A 19406-nucleotide genomic window follows, 5' to 3' on the forward strand; every position below is an offset into this window, starting at 1 on the left:
AGGGTGTTCAAATACTTGTTTTCCCCACTGTATGTGTATAACATACATAAATATTTTTCAGAACTTTAGGTAGAAAAACAGAAGAAACAGCTTTTATATGCTAAAGTGGCAAACATTTAATGTGACCTCCCCTCACACTTACAATAGCAGGAAAAGAGGGGTTCTCTTTCAGTAACTTGAGCTGCATCAAAAACGCTTCACCATGTCCACGCTCTGATTTCCATGTAGAATCTATCTAACAGAAAGGGGCAACATCACCGGCGGGATGACGTCACAAAAAGGACGCTATAAAAGCACATGCGGTGGAGACGACGCTAGCTTCTAGGAGGGGAAGGTTATTGATGTCAGAGATCTCGTTTACACCACTTGGAGGTTCCGCTTGGCCTCCTGCACATAAAACCCTCTCCAGTGGTGGCTCAGGGACAGAGGGTTCTTTCTGAAGGGCAACTTACTCTGCACTATAATATATAATATATACTGTATATCCGTACTTACAACACATCAGTGGTCTCCTACATAACACCCTGTAACCCAGGGTGCCTAAACCAGGGAGCAGACACCATCTCAAGGCAAGGGCCGAGGCACGGGGAATTGAGGCTCCACCCAGACGTGGAGGAAGTTTTACAGAGCACAAGCAGACTTGTTTGCAACTCAATAGACATCACACTGTCCCCTCTGGTTTTCCCTCACACACCCAGCCCCGCTTGGGCTGGATGTCATGGAACATTTGTGGTTGAAGTTGCGCCTGTATGCCTTTCCCTATCACACTGCTCCCGGAGTTCTGGAGAGAGTTAGACCATTTACTTCTTGTGTCCCTGCGGTGGATAGGCAGACCATGGTTTGCGAATCTGGTAGCCCTTCTCGAGCAACCTCCTTTTGTTCACCCCCGCCCAGAATTAGAAGGCTGTTGCTGTGGCCCCAGAGGGTCTCTCTGCCGAGGTTGTAAAAACCATTCTCCAATCCAGAGCTCTCGCCATGAGGAGGTTGTGTGCCGCAAAATGGTGCCTGTTCACTTTGTGATGCGAGCGCCACCAGTTGGAGTCAGTTAACTGCCTGGTCAGTTGAGAGTTGGAGTTTCTACAGGGACAGTTCACCACAGGTTTTTCTCACTTCACCCTGAAAGGTTACGTGTTAGCTATTGCTGCTTATAATGCTCCGCTTGCTGAGCAGTCAATGGTCAAGCACTTGTTAGTGACACATTTCCTCCACGGCACCCAGATGCTGAGGCCTCGGGTGCAACCTAGAGTGCCTGTGTGGGACCCGTCATTCTGGAGTTTACTCCAGGCATTGCCAGTGCCTTCCTCTACCCCAAACTGGGGTATGTTCCTAAGGTGCCCTCGGTTCCCCCACGACCCATTGTGTTGCAGGCATTCTATCCTCCTTTCTTTTAGGCCTTTCTACCAGGAGAACCTTAACCGAAACTGTGAGGAAAGTTGAAGCAGCTGTTTGTCTGCTACAGTCTCTATAAATAGGGTCTCCCTGCAAACAAGCAGACCCACAGCTGGTGGATTTTGAACGCTATCTCGACTGGTACCACCTTTTCTCAGGGTAAGAGGTAAGTATACTTTAAGGCTCTTCTCTATTCTGGCTCCGATGTGGTGGAATAAACTTCACCTAGATGTCCGAACAGCGGAGTCTCTGGCTATCTTCAAGTGACGGTTGAAGACTTACCTCTTCCTGAAACACTTAAACCATCACTTTCCAAGTTTGTGTTGTTGAAAAAAAAAATAATAATTCAACTTGTAGTAACTTGAGTTGTAGGCTGATTTACCTTAAGTTTCTAATCTAATTTACCAGTGTAGATTTATTCATTGCTAGTGAAATGCCACAAATGTAAATGTAAAATCTCTTTTTGGAGTTTTTCTAGCTGTGATTATCAGTTGTGGAATTTAATAGTGTGAATTTTTATGTGTAATTGAGTTGTTAGTCATGAGAAAAGAAAAAAAAAATCCAGCTGAATGCATTAAGAATGTCCATAATCTTACATTTCGAGAAAATTGCAAATCAGTCTGCAGTGCTGCAAGTATCTCTAAATTGATTACACAGACATGAACAAATCTGTGTACTGAGGTCATTGTTATGTTTATGGAGCCAGTTGTCTTGTGTATTGAGACAAGGCACATTAACATTGTGGATTTACCCATTAAGAGATGAATAAACTGTGGTCATAAAGGGACACTTGTGGTCAGTAACGAAGCTGTCTCATACAAACCTTGCTTAATTGGTATTAAGGGGCCCAATTTGTGTCAAAAAACAAAAACATTCGACACACCATTACACTACCAGCAGCATCCTGAATTGTTGACACAAGTGTTGACACCATTGTTGATTCATGCTGTTAATGTCAAATTCGAGCCTTTTGTCTGTATGCTGCAGCAGAAATACATTCTTCAACTGTCCAGCTTCAGTCAGCCTGTGCCCACTGTAGCTGCAGATTTCTGTTCTTGGCTGACAGGAGTGGAATGCCATGTGATCCTTTGCAGCTGTAGGTCTGTTGTTTTGTTTACAATCTGAGTTGATTTTTTCCTCATCATTATTATTAATATACAGCCATTTTTGTCAGAATGTTGCCAACAAAAGTGAGTACAGCCTAAGTGAGCTTGTAAAAACTGTGTCCAAAGTGTCAATATTTTGTGTGAGCTTTAATCCTGGGCATGGAATTCACCACAGCTGTTTGTTGCTGGGATCTTTTTCCACTCCTCCATAATGACATCACAGAGCTGCTGGATGTTAGACACATGGTGCTTCTCCACCTTCTGCTTGATGTGCCACAGGTGCTTAATAGGGCTCAGGTCTGGAGACATACTTGGCCACTCCATCACCTTCACCTTTATCTTCCCCAGCAAGGCAGTTGGCATCTTGGCGCTGTGTTTGGGGTTGTTTTCCTGCTGGAAAACAGTGGGAGAAGAGAGCATCATGAGAGGAAAGCATCATATTCTGCTTCGGAATTTCACAGTTCATATTGGAATCCATGTTTCTTCCATGTTGTTGGACAAATTGTCTTTAGCAAACTGTTTGACGGCTTTCTTGTGAACCAGTTTCAGAAGAGGCTTCCCTCAGGGATGACAGTCATGCAAACCAACTCGTTGCAGTGTGCGGCGTATGGTCTGAGCACTGACATGCGGACCTTCCGCTTCTGCAACCTCTAAAGCAATAGCAGTAGCACCCATGCGTCTGTTTTAATAAAGCCAGCTCCTGCACCTGACCAACTTCTTTGATTGACCCTTGCTCTGCCTGTTCTGAGTGGAAGCCACCTTGGAAAACCTCTGTATGACCCTGGCCACAGTGCTGTAACTGTAACTTTGCCATGAGGTGCCATGTTGAGCATCCAGTGGTCACAAAGAGAATTGGACTCGAAGTACCAAATTTTAACTGCTCTAATACAAGATATAAAAATTTTTATGGTCCTGTCAAGCAGAAACAAAACATGAACATGATGAATAGGACATGTGGCCATGCATGGATAAATGACTTACAGCTGTTATCACTTAGGGAATACTCGCTTTTGTTGCCAGCTATTTATACAATAATGGCTGTACAGTATGTTGAGTTATTTTTAAGGAGAGTAAATCTATATTGCTATACAAGCTGCACGTTGACTACTCTAAAGTATATCTGTCGCTTGAGAAGATACTAAAATGTTTGCTGAAATATGAGGGGTGCACTCAGTGTTGTAATATACTTTATTAGTAGAGTAGGTCTGATAAACTAAAAAATCTGCTGTTTCGCTTTAGTTAGGGAGCCACAATTCTTCTGTTAGCTTAATAAATCTGTTCTCATTTGGTGCTCTCCTTTCCCCTTGTCTTGGTCCTTATCTTTCTTCACTCCCTCTGTCTCTCTCTCACTCACTCATGGTTTTGTTGTGCCATTTGGGATGTGCTTAGGCAGCTTCCTGATGGGATTGCAATGGCCCTCCTCCCAGCCTGCAGGGCTAAATCTGCAGATCATTAAAAAGTGTCTGGGCCACCACAGCCTCTTAATAAGTCATGGCTGACATAAACACCACTGGCAGGTTTATGAGGATGCTTGCAGAGATCAGCAACTTCACATTCCTCCACGTCAATGGCCACGCTCGCCTCCCTCACAGTTCTGTCTGTGTGTTCGTCAGCACCTGTCATGAACACAATAACTCTTTGAACACTTTGACCAAGTCATCAACTGTCAGGTTCTGGATATTAACAGATAAGCCTGAGACTCTTGATGATCCTAAATCCATCCAAAACCAATCGTTTCTCAATCGAGATATTAAGTTATCTGGTGAGCAGCTGCTCTTTCATGTTGGTTCATAAAATTTCAAAACTCAGCAAACAAGGCCTGCTTCAGACACTTAGCTTGTTTTCTGTACTTATTTGCAAATTATTTGTGTGCTGTTTTTTTTGTTTGTTTCTTTGTTTCTTTTTTGCCTATACAGTATGTTCATGACATAGTGCTTTTTTAATAGTGTTAAAAAATGAAACTTTGATTACCATTTTAGCCGGCGGGCATTCACACCATTAGCTTTACTACCACACCATTAACCATACTAGCTTGCATATAGCGTTTGTAAATAAATAAAGTAACATAATGTTGAATTTGGTTGTAGTTTTCATTTAAATCCATGCTACAATATAAAGTAGATCCAGTAAATACACCTTTCAAAGGGTTAGGACATTTTGGACACACTTGGTGTTAGATACATTTCCTATTTTATTAATGAGCTACATTATTGTCCGATTGAAATGAATATAAATAGATAAAGATAACTGTTCTTTATCTAAACCCACATTGGGTTTACATAATACTTATAAACATTGCATTGATTAAGTTTTAACATAAGACTCTCATCCCAGATTTTCTCTATGTAAACTGTAAGCAATGTTTATGAACGTGTTATAAAGGTTATTTTTATTTTATCTTTGAATATGAATGTATGCAGGTTATATACATTGCCTGTATGATAAATTTTGCATACTAATACATATAAGATAAGTCAGATTTTGTCTGTTTTCCCTCTACAGGAAAAGCTTATGCTCCAGAGTTCTACTATGATACCTATAGTCCTCTGTGGCAGAACCGTCCCCGGGTTTATGGCTATAAGCTGCAGTGGACACAGATGAACCCTGATACAGTGGACCGTATCATGGCTTATCGTCTTGGCATACGACAAGTAAGCACTTATATACTGTATTTATAGCATTTTTTTAAATGGAGTTTGTCATTTATGCTCAAAAGTTTCTCTCAAACTTGTTCATCTTTATAACCTTTTACATGCAATTTATGAACCAGTATACCATCACTGAACATGTGCAGTAAGAATGTCTCCAGGTTACGTTGTTACCATGGTTCCCAGAGGGAACGAGACGCTGTGTCAACAACATAGCTGTGGACAATGTGGAAGCATTCCCAAAGCATTTTTGACATAGCTCGAGTTCCTAAAGGGGGTACCAATGAGAACTAAGGAAATTTATGTCTACACAGAAGTAACACAAGTAAATTTACTAAAACATTGAAATAATAGAACTCTTAAAAAAAAAGGCTGCTGCTTGAGCAAATAAAATTCAAACGTGACACAAAAGATGCAAAGAGAATTCAGACCAATTTTTTGAGCCCTGTAAGACTGATCATGTATTGAAAAAAACAAACATGAAGTGGGCTACAATTAATGTTCTCTATTTAACACGCTATCTACCGGTAGAAGCGTGGAGATGTTTAGGAGAGATGGCAGTGGAGTTTCTAACCAGATAGTTCAACAACATTTTGAAAGGTGAGAGGATGCCTGAGGGATGGAGAAGGAGTGTGCTGGTACTGGGTTTTTAAGAATAAGGGAGATGTGCAGACCTGCAGTAACTACAGGGGAATAAAGTTGATCAGTCACACAATGAAGTTAAAGGAAAGAGTAGTGGAAGCCAAGCTGAGGGAAGAGGTGACCATCTGTGAGCAACAGTATGGTTTCATGCCGAGCAAGAGCACCACAGATGCATTATTTGCTTTAAAAATGTTGATGGAGATGTATAGAGAAGGTCAGAAGAAGTTGCATTGTGTGTTTGTGGATTTATAGAAAGCACAGAGAGGAGTTATAGTACCGTATGAGGAAGTCAGGTGTGGCAGAGAAGTATGTGAGGGTGGTGCAGGACATGTATGAGGACAGTGTGACAGCAGTGAAGTGTGCAGTAGAAACGACAGACTGGTTCAAGGTGGAGGTTGGACTGCATTAGGGATCGGCTCTAAGCCCTTTCCTGTTTGCAGTGTTGAAGGACAGGTTGATAGACGAGATCAGACAGGAGTCTCTGTGGACTTTGATGTTTGCAGATGATATTGTGATTTGTGGTGAGAGTAGGGAGCAGGTCGAGAAGAGCCTGAAGAGGTGGAGGTACGTGCTGGAGAGAAGAGGAATGAAAGTCAGTAGGAGCAAGACAGAGTACATGTGCGTAAATGAAAGGGAGGGCAGTGGAGTGGTGCGGTTGCAGGGAGAAGAGGTGGAGAAGGTGGAGGAGTTCAGGTACCTGGGGTCAATAGTGCAAAGTAATGGAGAGTGTGTTAGAGAAGTAAAGAAAAGAGTGCAGGCAGGGTGGAGTCGGTGGAGAAGAGTGATAGCAGGAGTAATTTGTGATAGAAGGGCATCTGCCAGAGTGAAAGGGAAAGTTTATAGGACTGTGGTGAGACCTGCTATTTTGTATGGCTTAGAGACAGTGGCATTGACTAAAAGACAGGAGGTGGAGTTGAAAGTAGCAGAGCTGAAGATGTTGAGATTTTCATTAGGAGTTATGAGGATGGACAGGATTAGAAACAAGTTTATTAGAGGGAAAGCACATGTAGGATGTTTTGGAGACAAGGTGAGGGAGGCACGATTGAGATGTTTTGGACATGTGCAGAGGAGGGACATGGGGCATATCGGTAGAAGAATGCTGAGGATGGAGCCACCAGCAAGGAGGAAAAGAGGAAGACCAAGGTGGAGGTTTATGGATGTGGTGAGGGAAGACATGCAGGTAGTTGGTTTAAAAGAGGCAGATGTAGAGGACAGACTATTATGTAGACGGATGATTCTCTGTGGCGACCCCTAACAAGAGCAGCAGAAATAAGGATCAATCTGTCTATGAACCGATTCATCCATAAATCATTTTTATAATCATTTACTCAAGAAAGTTTGTATTCATGAAAAAATCCCGTAAATGTAGGGGGAAAACATTCCTTTCCTACTCAATCTCATGAGTGTGTGAACATTCATGCATAAGAACACTAATATAAACCTCAATTTGATCAACTACAGATCATATAATCTGCATAGATTGCACTTTTATGATGCAATATATTTTATATGGATTATACTGTCAAATTTTAATTGCTTGTGTTTATTATATTTATAGCATTTAGCAGATTAATTTATCCAGAGTCCTCTGGAGTCTCTATTGGAAATTCCACTAATTCCGATTTTCCATTAAACCAATGTAGGAAGAATAGCATTAAAAAAAGTTTGCAACAACAAACTGTTATTATACTGCCATTAAATATAGAATATTCAAATAAAGCGAGCTAACACAAACCCATTAATCAACTGATATGTGTTTTTCACTTATGAAAAATAAATGGAGAATGGGCAGATCTGTCTTTGCATAGCTGTTAACTATAAAACTATAAATATCTCAGTGCATGGAAGATTTATTGTTATTATTATTACAGTGGAACCTCGAAACTCGCGGCCTCAGTGCTCGCAACCTCGCATGCTCGCGACTTTCATTCCGACCGGCGACTCTCATTCAGATCGGCTCGTGAGCAACCACGAGCTGCTCAAAACGCTAGTTTTAACATTTCTAATCAAGGTTTATCTCATTAAAATTGTCTAATAATTAAGTGTTATGGAGTGAAATAGTGTTATTTACTCATTTAAATCGATTTCGTATAGTGTTCTTTGGGTTTTTACTGGGTTGGAAGGGGCGTATCAAAAGGTCGCGAAAATTCGGAACTCGCGACCGGTCTTGGTCCTTAACCCTCGCGAGCTCAGAGGTTCCACTGTATTATTACTATTATTAGGTATTTTATTGGCATAGAGGTAAGTCAAAATAACATTTCTCGTGTCTGCCCTGATTGACAACTAAAATAATGGAAATAATGTGTGCTTTACTTTTTGCCTGATGCGATGCTTCCTTTGACCCTGTGCAGGCACATTTCGAATTGTAAGTCAGAAAAAAAAAGCATGAAAGATTTCTCAGAAACAGTAGTGCTCTGAAATGCATCTTCAAACCCATGATTCTCTTCTTTTTTTATATTCACTCTATCTGCATCAGTGAGAAGACAGTGAATGTAGCTAAAATTTCTAGTTCAAGTTCCGTAGTTTATATCTCAATATATATGTTCCTTTCTCTGACTTGCTCTGTCTTTCTTTCTCGTTATGATATGCTCATGACAGTGATTGAAGTCCTGGTTTAAGAGTACTGTCTCTCTAGCTATATTTGTCATCCCCAATGACACTTAGGGGAGAAAAAGATGGAGAAAATGATGGACATTTGTTATAAAGGGTAAAGGACTGCATTAATATACTCTCTTTTATTATTGTATACATAGAAAATAATCTATTATATTGAACAATTTAAAACATATGTATTTGTACTGTATATATACACATGCATGTGAAATGTAAAGGTGAATATTGTTGTAATCATTTAGGCTGGAGACTGGTGCTGAATGTTCAAAAGGCAAAACAAAGTGACATTATTAATCATTCATCCTAATGCAGTAAATGCAAGTCATTAAAAATTGAAAGCTTTAAGTAATAAGCATTGATTCTACATTAGGAGAGAGGATTCATTGGGATTTGTATCTCAGATCAACAAGAAAATATGAATCTAATTTTGTCCTTTAGAAATAATAACTATCTAATATTATTACTTTACATGAGTGATCTTTTAAATTGGCTTTTTTATTATTTATTCATAATGCTGAATACCCAAGATATTTTGTAAGTATTTTCATGTGGAAAAAAAAAATGTCCTGTAGTTCTCACTTATTCGTTTTCTCAGGGGTGGCAATAATCAAGAGGTAAATATTTTTGTTCATTAAGCTGCAATATTACAAATATAGTTGGTATGAAATCTTTGCCAGGATTGTGCACGAGAGCGAATTGCGAAGTGGATAAAAGGGAAGTTGTGCTGCACCTCAGGGGCACACACAGTATGTATCGCAATGAGTTACATTTGAGTTACGACTGAGGTCAAGGGGCTTGCCCAGGGTTAGGAAAAACACATTTTGGCAGTTTTTCCCCCCTGTATGGAGAGCATCGTGAAGGGGATGGATGTCGACGAATCCGCTGACAGCCATTCTTAGCCAGTCCTTTTTGAGGAGCTCATGGAGGTAGTTAATTATTGTAGTAAGCTAAATATTGCTTGGCCAGACAAGAAGCAGAAACAACGTCCGCTTATCAAGCTGGATGAGTGGTTTTTCTGACCTACGTCACTGCCTTCATGCCGGGGTATGCCCTTTTTTTCTGACCTGCACATTGTGGTGTTCAGGTCCTGGAGCAGGACATATTCGGCCCACCTCTTTAGTCCCAATGTCTCTTTACACTAACGTAGTGGGTCTGAAAGAGTGCGGTTATGGGACGATGCCCCGGGTTGAAGAGAAGCTGGCTGGCTATTTCTCCCTGGGTGCTGCATCATCCCTCAAGGCCCCTGTACTGTCCACAAAGCCCCTTCAGACTTCCTTGTCCTTGGTGAGCAAGGCTTAGCCCATGGCAGTGCTGCATGCTTATCAGGCTGACCTGCTACGGGAGCTGGATGAGAAAGCTATTGCAGGGGATGACGATGTCCAAGGGCTATGTCTAAGGACTGGTTATAAGCGAGCTCGGAGCACCTGATGACCCGGCATCAAGTTGGCATTCTCGCTCATATAAAGATAAAGGGGATAAGACTGAACGCCAAGAAATGTTTGCTTTCTCGGGTACAGAGCATCACCTATCTGGGCATAGTGTGGGATTTGACCATTATGTGGGTGCAGCTATCTCCTGCACGAGTCAAGTCTATCCTTACTGCCATCAAGAGAGTGAGAGAAGGACAGCTACTCACTGTGAAGCAGTAAAGTATGATGAATCTGATGGCAGCTGCATCCAATGTGGTGCGACTTGGCCTCCTTTTACATGTGACCCCTAATGTGGTGGCTCAGGGACAGAGGGTTCTTCACATAATGTTAACGACAGATGCCTCCCTCACATGTTGGGGTGGTCATGAGTGGCCGCTTCACCCAAGGTCTATGTAAAGGGCCCCATCTCTCATTGCATCTGCCTTGAATTGCTGGAGGTGCTTTTATCGTTAAAGTATTTCCTCTTATACCTGAGGGACCATAATGTGCTGGTCTGTACGGACCTACATCAACCTGTGCTCTCACCTCCTTTACCAGCTGGCATGACAGATCCTCCTGTGGGCTCAAGGGTAAACCTGGAAAACCTTCCTCGGACACCCTCCCTGGGAGATTCCTCTCAGGAGGTACCTTCTTTCTCAGGCAGGGGGCACTTTGCTTCACTTTGCTTAGGGGCCCCTTAGCTGCTGGTCTTTTGGTCTATGTCGTAGCGACCATTCCTCAATTTAGAGCTCCCTCCACAAGGGGGTTGTATGCTACGAAGTGGCACCTGTTCACTACATGGTGCGTAGGTCACCACTTAAACCCAGTTAACTGCCTGGTTGGCCCAATGCTGGAATTTCTTAAAGAATGGTTTGCCAAAGGGTTGTCTCCTTACACCCTAAATCTTTACGTGTCCACTATTGTGGCTTATCATGCTCCGCTTGCAGAGGAGTCACTAGAGAAAAACCTCAAAAGGCCATGTACTCTGGGGTATCTCTCCAAGACATTTGCAACGCTGTGTGCTGGTCAACCTGACTGACCTTTATCAGTCCCTACAGCCTTGACCTTCGTGCCACTCCTGGCCCCTCTGTCCTTTCACCTAGCTGCCCATCCACATTAGGCAGAGATTGGTCAGTCTGGTGATATTGGACACTCGTTCCCAAGGTGTTGTTGACACTGAAAGGGAACGTCTCTAGGTTACATGTGTAACCCTGGTTCCCTGAGGAAACGAGATGCTGCGTCTTCATGCCACACTCTCTGCCAATAAGCATGCGCTTATAAGAGAGCGGTTCCTTTACACATGTGTTATTTAGCTTTCTTCCTTTAGAGCGTGGTCATGCAGAAGCATTTCCAAAGCATTCTTGACGCAGCGTTTTGTTCCTTCAGTGAACCAGGTTTACATACGTAACCTTGAGACATTACTAGTGCGTCAAAGCTCTGATTAATAAATTGTTTAGCCACTTTGGATAGAGTGAGGTGTCAGTGTATGAGATTACAGACTTATCTGCATGCCATCAGTTTCCCCTGGGGTTCGAGCACAGGGCAATTAAGGCCAGGCTGTTGCAACAGTGTCTAGTTCAGTAGTAGTTAAAAGGCAGTGCATGATTTATTTATTTATTTGTTTGTTTGCTTGTTTAAGTGTTATTTTTTTTTATTTAATTTTTTTTCAATTCTTGATGTTTTCTACTCTTTTCATATGTTTTTTTTTTTTTTTTTTTTTTTTAAGCAAAAATCTAACTGCATCCTTTCTAACAGGCTGAAATAATTAAACATGAATGAAAATTCAGGGTTGGTGCGCTACAAGGAGATTCTTCGTAAATAAATAACTGTTTCCAACTCCCTGATGCTCAACACTGTGCTGTAGCACAGCAACCAGAAGCCTTGCATGTGGAGGGATATGCTGCTATTTATAGCCCAGTGCAGCCTGTTCCTCACCGTTTCCCCAGCATTATTAGCATTTTGCCCTCACTATAGCCGTTGAAATTAATAGTAAAAGCTGCTGGGCTTTGCAGCTCCATAATGGATGATTTTTCTCTTATCTACGACTGTCGTTCGTCAGGCAGGCATGAATGGAAAAATCACTTAAAAGACTTGGACGCAGTTCTCATAAAGTGAGAATTACCTTGACTATCTGACGCGCTGGCCTGATTTGCTTTTGCGTCTTGCTATCCTTATCATCCACATTAGCCACGCCCCCTCAGTGTTTTCATTCTTCTTATCAGCATGCAGGCCTCGGAGAGCGCGATCGATACATGCCACGGTAATTACATACGGGTTGTTTGGTTCAGGCACTGCTATTTCCACGACGGCACTTTGATTAGTGTTCCGGGTTTTTTTTTTTCCGCCAAATCCTCTGGCACTCTCTTTGATCAGATTCTTCTGTTCTGAGTTCTTATAAAGTTCTTATGAACCAGCTCATCACGAAAACAAGATGACAGTCTGGGGAAAAAACGATTCGCATCGTCATTAGGACAGTTAAAGAGATGCTATCTGAAGACAGAAACCGAGCCAAATAATAAGCTCTTATAAATCTCACTAAGACTAATTACTGCTAAACATTGCACTGTTTGTGCATGATTAACATTCCTAGGATAACTAATAGAATGTATTAGAAAGCCATTGCAATCACATGGAATAGAAAATTTTGCTTAATTTAAATTTGATGGTGTGTTGCTCTTGCACCAAGCTTGGCGTTTAACACAACCATCTGCTCTCAACTGCTGTGCGCGCACTTAAACACGCTGATCCAATTAATTCTCATTCCAGGCAGGAAGGCACGATTGGATGTGAGTGGCAAGTGAAGGTAAGGGCAGCCACCAAATTATTGGGGCGATTACCAATAACAAAACAACGCATTTTCTATTTTACCTAGGCCCAGTCTAACAAAAGCTATCTCCTCTTGCCTTGGCATCTTCAATTAAAGGTTTATTTCAGTGTGCTTTCACTGTATCAGCACAGATTATTGCAAGATTGACCAGCTTTCTGCTTTAGAATGTCTGTTTATTCGGTGCCAAGTGTACTAAAAATGGAGGAAAAGACTTAAAAAAAAAAAAAAACCAATGACATTATTTCAATTTTTTGAATGTCTTTATCAAAAAGGTCAGAATGTCCAGTTTAATCTGAGGATTCATATAATGCTGATGCACTGAGCTAATGAGCAAAAGGCTTCAGCTGTCTTACATCATGTGCTGCACTGCAGGAATAACTCAAGCAGACCGACGCCATCATACCTTATCAAATTAGAAATAGTGAGGAAACTATTGTGGTTTGACCAGGCCATCCATAACTCTGCAATCATTTTAAGCTCTAATTTAGATTGTCCCCATTAAGGCTAACTGAATTCAATGCATTCATTATACTTTTTGTGGAAATGCCAGCAAACTACACTTCAGAGAGGACAAAAAAAATCTATTGCTTGGGAAAACTCATACAAGTTTAAAGAGGACTTGGGAAAGTAAAGGCAGGCTGGCACAGGAAGTTTTATTCTGTTTATTTTGCTTCTTGTTGCTTCTCTTTATCTTTGACCTCAGTTCAGAGCTATTGTTCCTAATATTTGGTATTGCATGTGAATTTCAGTAAGATCAATTTTTTTTGCAGTGGGATTTGTGATTGAGTACCACAATCTTTGTCTGCAAGGCTGTTTATCATGATGCAACAAAGCTATCTTGAGGCGTCTGTCATGTTCAGAAAAATACATTGAGGATGATTTATGATAAATCCCTTGTTCTATAGGTATTCATCAGCAAGGCTTATGTTTTGTGATTTCATTCCATTATGGTTGGTTGTTATAATTAAAAAGTAATCTTGGATCTTTAGTCTGATTTATTATTAAAAGAGCAGATAAGGATAACACTGCATCAGTCCCAAGAGGAAATTAGAGGGTCTTATATTATGTAGTGGTAATATGTTAGTACCTGTTGTATATAACCTGTATATACTGAAAACAATTCATATATATATATATATATATATATATATATATATATATATATATATATATATATATATATATATATATATATATATATATAACTTAGCTGTAAATATTTTCATTTACTGCACTATTCAGAACCATGTAATTAAGAGGAACCCAAATTTGAGCTTGACCACGTTTCTTCTCTTATTCCAGCGGTCACATTCAGAATTGCATGCTGTTGCATAATGAAAACAGTTTTCTCCACAGGATCAGGATCAGGGCGCTGGTAGGATTTGTGATGAACCATTGTCTGCCATGTCTGATAAGAAGAATAGATATTGTAGTGATGCATATTTTTATGTCCTCTAGCTAGAGACAAGCCTCATGCTGTGTCTCTTTCTTGCCACAAGGCCTTCAACTTTATGCTGTCATGACAGTCCTGTTGTTTCCACATTACATGTTTTGGAGGCCATGGAATAAATCCTTAGAGAGCTGGTGCGCATGTAAAAAAAAAAAAAAAAGAAAATCACAATTGTCTGTCCAATTCACAGGAGAAAGTCAGACATGCATAAATCTGTAACTATGATTTGTCTGGGTTTTTCTCACCCTAATGTTACGCAGCTGTTTAAACAGCAGGAAATAGCTTCCTATAGTACACTACAAAGGCTTTGAAAGAAAGTATTGATACTCTCATGTATTTCTCTCTTGAACCGAGTGCTATATGCAGATGCTGTCAGAGCACACAGCAGGATGGAATGCGCTTGTCTGTTGTTTTTTTCTGTTACCATATGTATTTTGTTTATTTAAACCTTTGTATTTTGTGTTGGGGTAAAGTATTTGCACCACTCATTACCAAGTCTATAATTTGATCCTGTCAATATGGTTTTTGGCGTGTTTCTGTGTAGTTTTTGCCTTAACTGGTAATGCAAATTGCTGTTCACCTGACCCTCACCAGCATACTGATTTTGACTTGCATCTTGTTTGCCAGGATCAGTCAAGACCTGTATACTTGCACCTGCATTACTTACACACACAAAAAAAAAGCCAGGAACAAATGGTCTTACCACAAAATAACATACATGAAGTGTAAGTAGACATATTTGTGGCTTCGTTGATCTGTAGATTAATTGTTCAATTATTTTGAGAAATGTTTCTTGGATGTTATTAATAAAGTTTATTTTACCCGTAAATGTGGCAACATTTTTATCTCATTATTAAAAAAAAATCATAATAATTACTGTAACAGAAAGGGATGGTGACCCAAAATGCATGTGAGAAAGGAAAACATGGGTGGGGCTCCACATAGTTTTACTGTTAGTTAATATTAAAATTTTAAATATACTTATGCAAATCATTTCAGATTTATTTTAGACCATCTAACATAGAAACTCTGTTTGCAGATTGTGCAATTAGCAAGTCTTTTAATACAAGGAATCTAAATGTAATAGAATATGCAGTAATAAGCATCACGGAGTATTGTGGTAATAGAATATAATACAGTGTACAGATGCGAAAATAGCTGTATTGAACGAAAACTAGTGCCAGTATAAAATACTTGACTCATTCGAAATGAGATACACAAACAGTCTTACTGCACAACATAGCTTGGGGAAGTGGCAGCTCTCTGGCTGATAAAACAAGCTACATATATGTTGAACAACTTGTATTACCTGAATAGTGCAATAATTATAATAATTATATAAACTTGGAGTTGTGCTCTGTTCTGCCTACACAACTGCACCCTTCACGGGTCACTGAGAGTTACAGATCCAGATTTTATATAGATTGATAGATTTTTTTTTTGGTCTGTTTGTGTGTTCTGTCTAGTGAATTGTTGGTCCAAGTGGTAAAAGCCATTAAGTCGGAGTAGATGTAATGGTAAAAGGAGCCCTGGCTACATGAAGTTTATTATCATAGAATCAGACTGAATATAAGTATATCCCGAGCTATGAGTCAGCATGTCTAAGTTATATATCTAGGCAGCTACCTATGTTGATGTTTGGCTAGGACCATCCCTATGAATACTTTATATTGGTTGCGCTAGAGTCTGTTAATGTATTCTCCTTTTTGTTGTAGAAGAACATTTAATTATATAGATCACAAAGTTTCATTACAAGTTGCTACGGTTCTTTCTGGCACAAACCTGCTTTTCTTTTAGCAAGCTTAATGGCTTTTTAGAGTTGAGTCTTTCTCTCTATCTCAATTCTCATACACACACAAAAGTGAGAGAAGATAATGCATCAGAAATCTTGAGCCTGTATAAATGCTTGTTTGGGCTACTCTTTCCCAGACTGGGCAGCAGAGATGGTGGGAGCAGGAGATCCCTGTAGAAGGCCCGATTCAGAAAGGGGAGCTCATCACCTATAACCTGACTGAGCTCATCAGACCTGAGGCCTACGAAGTGCGCCTGACCCCCATCACCCGCTTTGGTGAGGGAGACGCCGCCATCAGGATGGTGACCTACAGTGGTGAGTGTAAAGCAAACAACACCTGCAAACAGCTTACACCTTTTATTACAACAACAACAATCAATGCCAATACAAGTGTACAAAATGTTATATTTTTTATCCATCCATCCATCCATCCATCCATCCATCCATCCATCCATCCATCCATCCATCCATCCATCCATCCATCCATCCATCCATCCATCCATCCATCCTTTCTTCCCTCCCTCCCTCCCTCCCTCCCTCCCTCTGTACAGGGGTTAGAATTAAAAGATGATTGTTGTTGTGGACAGTTTTTTCAAACATTTACAACAAATCACTGAACAGAAATTAAACTATTAAATGCTTATTTTTTTAATTATTTTTTTGGGTGAATGGCCCTTTTTTTTACTTGTTTTTTTATTTTTATTTTGTTTATTAATACTGACTGTGAAATGAGAAAAGAAATACATAAATATGCCAAAATAAAAAAATATATTTACATATTATAAATAAATAATTAGGTTGAGGTCACATAACAATTATCTTGTGAATCTATTTGTGCAAATTTTCTCAAATATTTGGGAACCCCTGCACTTAGGGCTATTGTCAGGTGCTGCTAATATGGGGTTAATTTTGTTTTTTTAGGGCCCAACATTTTTTACATAATGACGACACTGCAGTATTGCTTCCTCTGCTACAATGTAGTAATGGTTTATTCATTTTCAGTATGGCTGAACTTACAGCTGCACACCAGGCATTCTAGAAATATTACATATCGGGGTCAGAATCTCCATAAAGGGTCTTTTGAGACTTTATAGTTAAAAAAAAATAATCTGAGATTTTCCATTTAACCTCTTATTTGTTGTATCAGGTAGACTTTAGGGTGTTAGAAATGCATGTTGGTCAAGCTCCAGCACTTTTTATAAATCAACTACAAAATATAAAAAAACACAAAAGATGTCAACCCTGTCATGGACAAATTCAAAGTACTATAAATAAATTTTCATTGCATGGCATAATATGTAGATTTGCAGAAAGATAATGTGTCCCTTTACTAAAAAACATTTTAGATAATGGGAAAAGTCTTTTGATAATAATGAAATTATGGCTAAAGTATTTATTGCCCATTAAATTATGCGCTAGTTGCATATTTTTTTCTAAATAAAATCTAACAACAAAGATATTTAGGCCAATTTTAAACAATACTATGTTTATTAAGAAATCACTTAAGGGTTTGATGACTAAAATAATTTGCTTATTTTCATAAAAGTAGAAGATGACACGTTGAGACAACAAGATGACAGGGTGGGCCTTGGCATGACAGCATGGACAAAGGCTTGAATGGATGAACTAATAGAGCAAGAACATCAGAGAAACAACAGGATCAACAAGAAACTCTTAGGCAATATAAAAAAGATTTCAGGAATTTATTTTCTGCATCACTCTAATTTATTTTAAACATAATTCCAAACAGACTTAGCAATCTGTAGAGAGCGCCTCTTTAGAGCTTGTGGTTCTGGCATTAGGCAAAGTGTCTGCCAATCATAGTACCAACTGATGTTCTTCCAGGGACCTGGACAAAAAAAATGTGCCTTTGTGGTGCAAACACTTGACTTTAACACTGTGCCCTTCCACATCCATGATGACACCAAGGGCAGCCTTGCTTGTCATAATTTTTTTTTACTAATTTATGAATTGTAATTTTAGTAGATAATTGTATCTAAACTTCCATATTCTAACCTGGAAGGATCTGGCTCAGGCTTATTTTCAGGAGTTTCAGGAATACTATGATAGTTGGGTGCTGTCTCTGTCTGTACCAATGCACTAGCTCTGGCTAGCCAATGCATTAATAACCTTCTTCGTTCCAGTCTACCATTACATTTTAGTGACTCCCTGATTTAATGACTGTGTGCACTTTTTAACATTATCTAATAATATTTTCTTGCAGCCCCCAAATACACTAATATCAAAATTTGCTTGTAGCATTAAAAGCTATGTTTCATTCCTGAACGAAGGGACACAATGCATGTTAAAGGGATAACACTCACATATCCTGCTCAGCCATTCTTACAGGTTACTAGAGTAACAGAAGCTTTTTGAGCTGCTTGCTGTTTACAGGCTTGGATTAGTGGAGACAACATAGTGGTTGCAATTAGTTGCAGTTGACTGTACTGGCAGTGACACTGATCTCATGCTGGTTTGCATGAATTAGCTTTTTTTTATTCTTCAAAGTAGTTGCTCGGGGTATTTAACTTTTTTTTTTACTTGAGCACTGGTTTGGTTAAGGTGTTTTTACTTACGGAAGATCTTACTTACAGAAGCACAATTATTTTTTCAGGGTTATCATGAACATCTTTTTTTCTTGCCCTTCAAATGATACGACAGTTTTCAAGGAATTGTGCCTGAATCACACATTACAGACTCGGGCCTGATCTGTTGACTTTAGACTCTATTCTTGCGTTCTTAATTGTGTTTGTTGTCATGCACAATCATTGATTGCAGTAAGAATTAAGCAATTAAACACTTCTCGCTAAAAGCGAATCTGCTCTGTAGTATCCTTAGTCCCTGACCCATTTTTTGCTAGCAGGAGGATTTTTTTTTTCTGCAGCACTCTAGATAAAGGCATCTGCCAAATGCTGCAAATTTCAAATGTTCATGTAAACATCCCCGATGTTTACATGAACATTTGAATTTTGAAGCATTTGGAAACGCGAGGACCAGTGCTGGGAGCAGAGCTGATTTCATTACACGGTTGAAATGCCCATAAGGCATGCCAGGAAAAAACAAGTCTCGTTAGTCACAGAAGATTGGAAAAGGCAACTAAAATGCCCCATTTTTAAAACTACATCCAAAATGTGCTACATACAGGAGAGTTCTGTTTATCCTAGCATTGTAAACATAGTGATTGCATACTGTATGTGAAAAACGCTACTGGTTATTATCCCTTTTTCACTTTCTGACTCGGACATTCTTGTTCACTGTTTCTCAAGCTACAAAAATAACAAAAGAACCCAATCATTAATGTTTAATTAACCTCTCTTCACGCCAGTGTGGGAAGCATGAAGGTGTGTCATGATGAAAATGATTAGCACTACAGATTTCTATCTTGAGCCATTATAAAAGGTGACCAGTGCAAGAGTCTTGTTTGAGGCCATTGCAGGGGAAATTGTCCTCAAACCAAGGAGTTTGTGAGTTTAAATCTTTACAATCCATGGCCAGTAGTCCAGTAGAGCAGTATTTCTCTTGATCTTCGG

At 39.7% G+C, this 19406-nt stretch overlaps 1 protein-coding gene across 2 annotated transcripts in view; it reads left to right on the forward strand.

Moving 5' to 3' along the window:
• Window positions 1-19406, forward strand: part of LOC310737716 (MAM domain-containing glycosylphosphatidylinositol anchor protein 2) — a 194891-nt gene that overhangs the window by 155742 nt on the left and 19743 nt on the right. Inside the window, exons 10-11 of one of the 2 annotated variants that reach the window (XR_014536877.1) lie at window positions 4998-5146; window positions 16014-19405. Coding sequence is in view for 1 of the 2 variants with exons in the window: in XM_083562244.1 (XP_083418370.1) it covers window positions 4998-5146; window positions 16014-16191 (327 nt within the window). In the remaining variant the exon portion in view is untranslated. The remainder of the gene's footprint in view (window positions 1-4997; window positions 5147-16013; window position 19406) is intronic. The other variant, XM_083562244.1, reaches the window with a different exon arrangement.

This window comes from Silurus aristotelis (genome assembly GCF_946808225.1).
Source record: "Silurus aristotelis genome assembly, chromosome: 15".
NCBI classification, from domain to species: Eukaryota; Metazoa; Chordata; class Actinopteri; order Siluriformes; family Siluridae; genus Silurus; species Silurus aristotelis.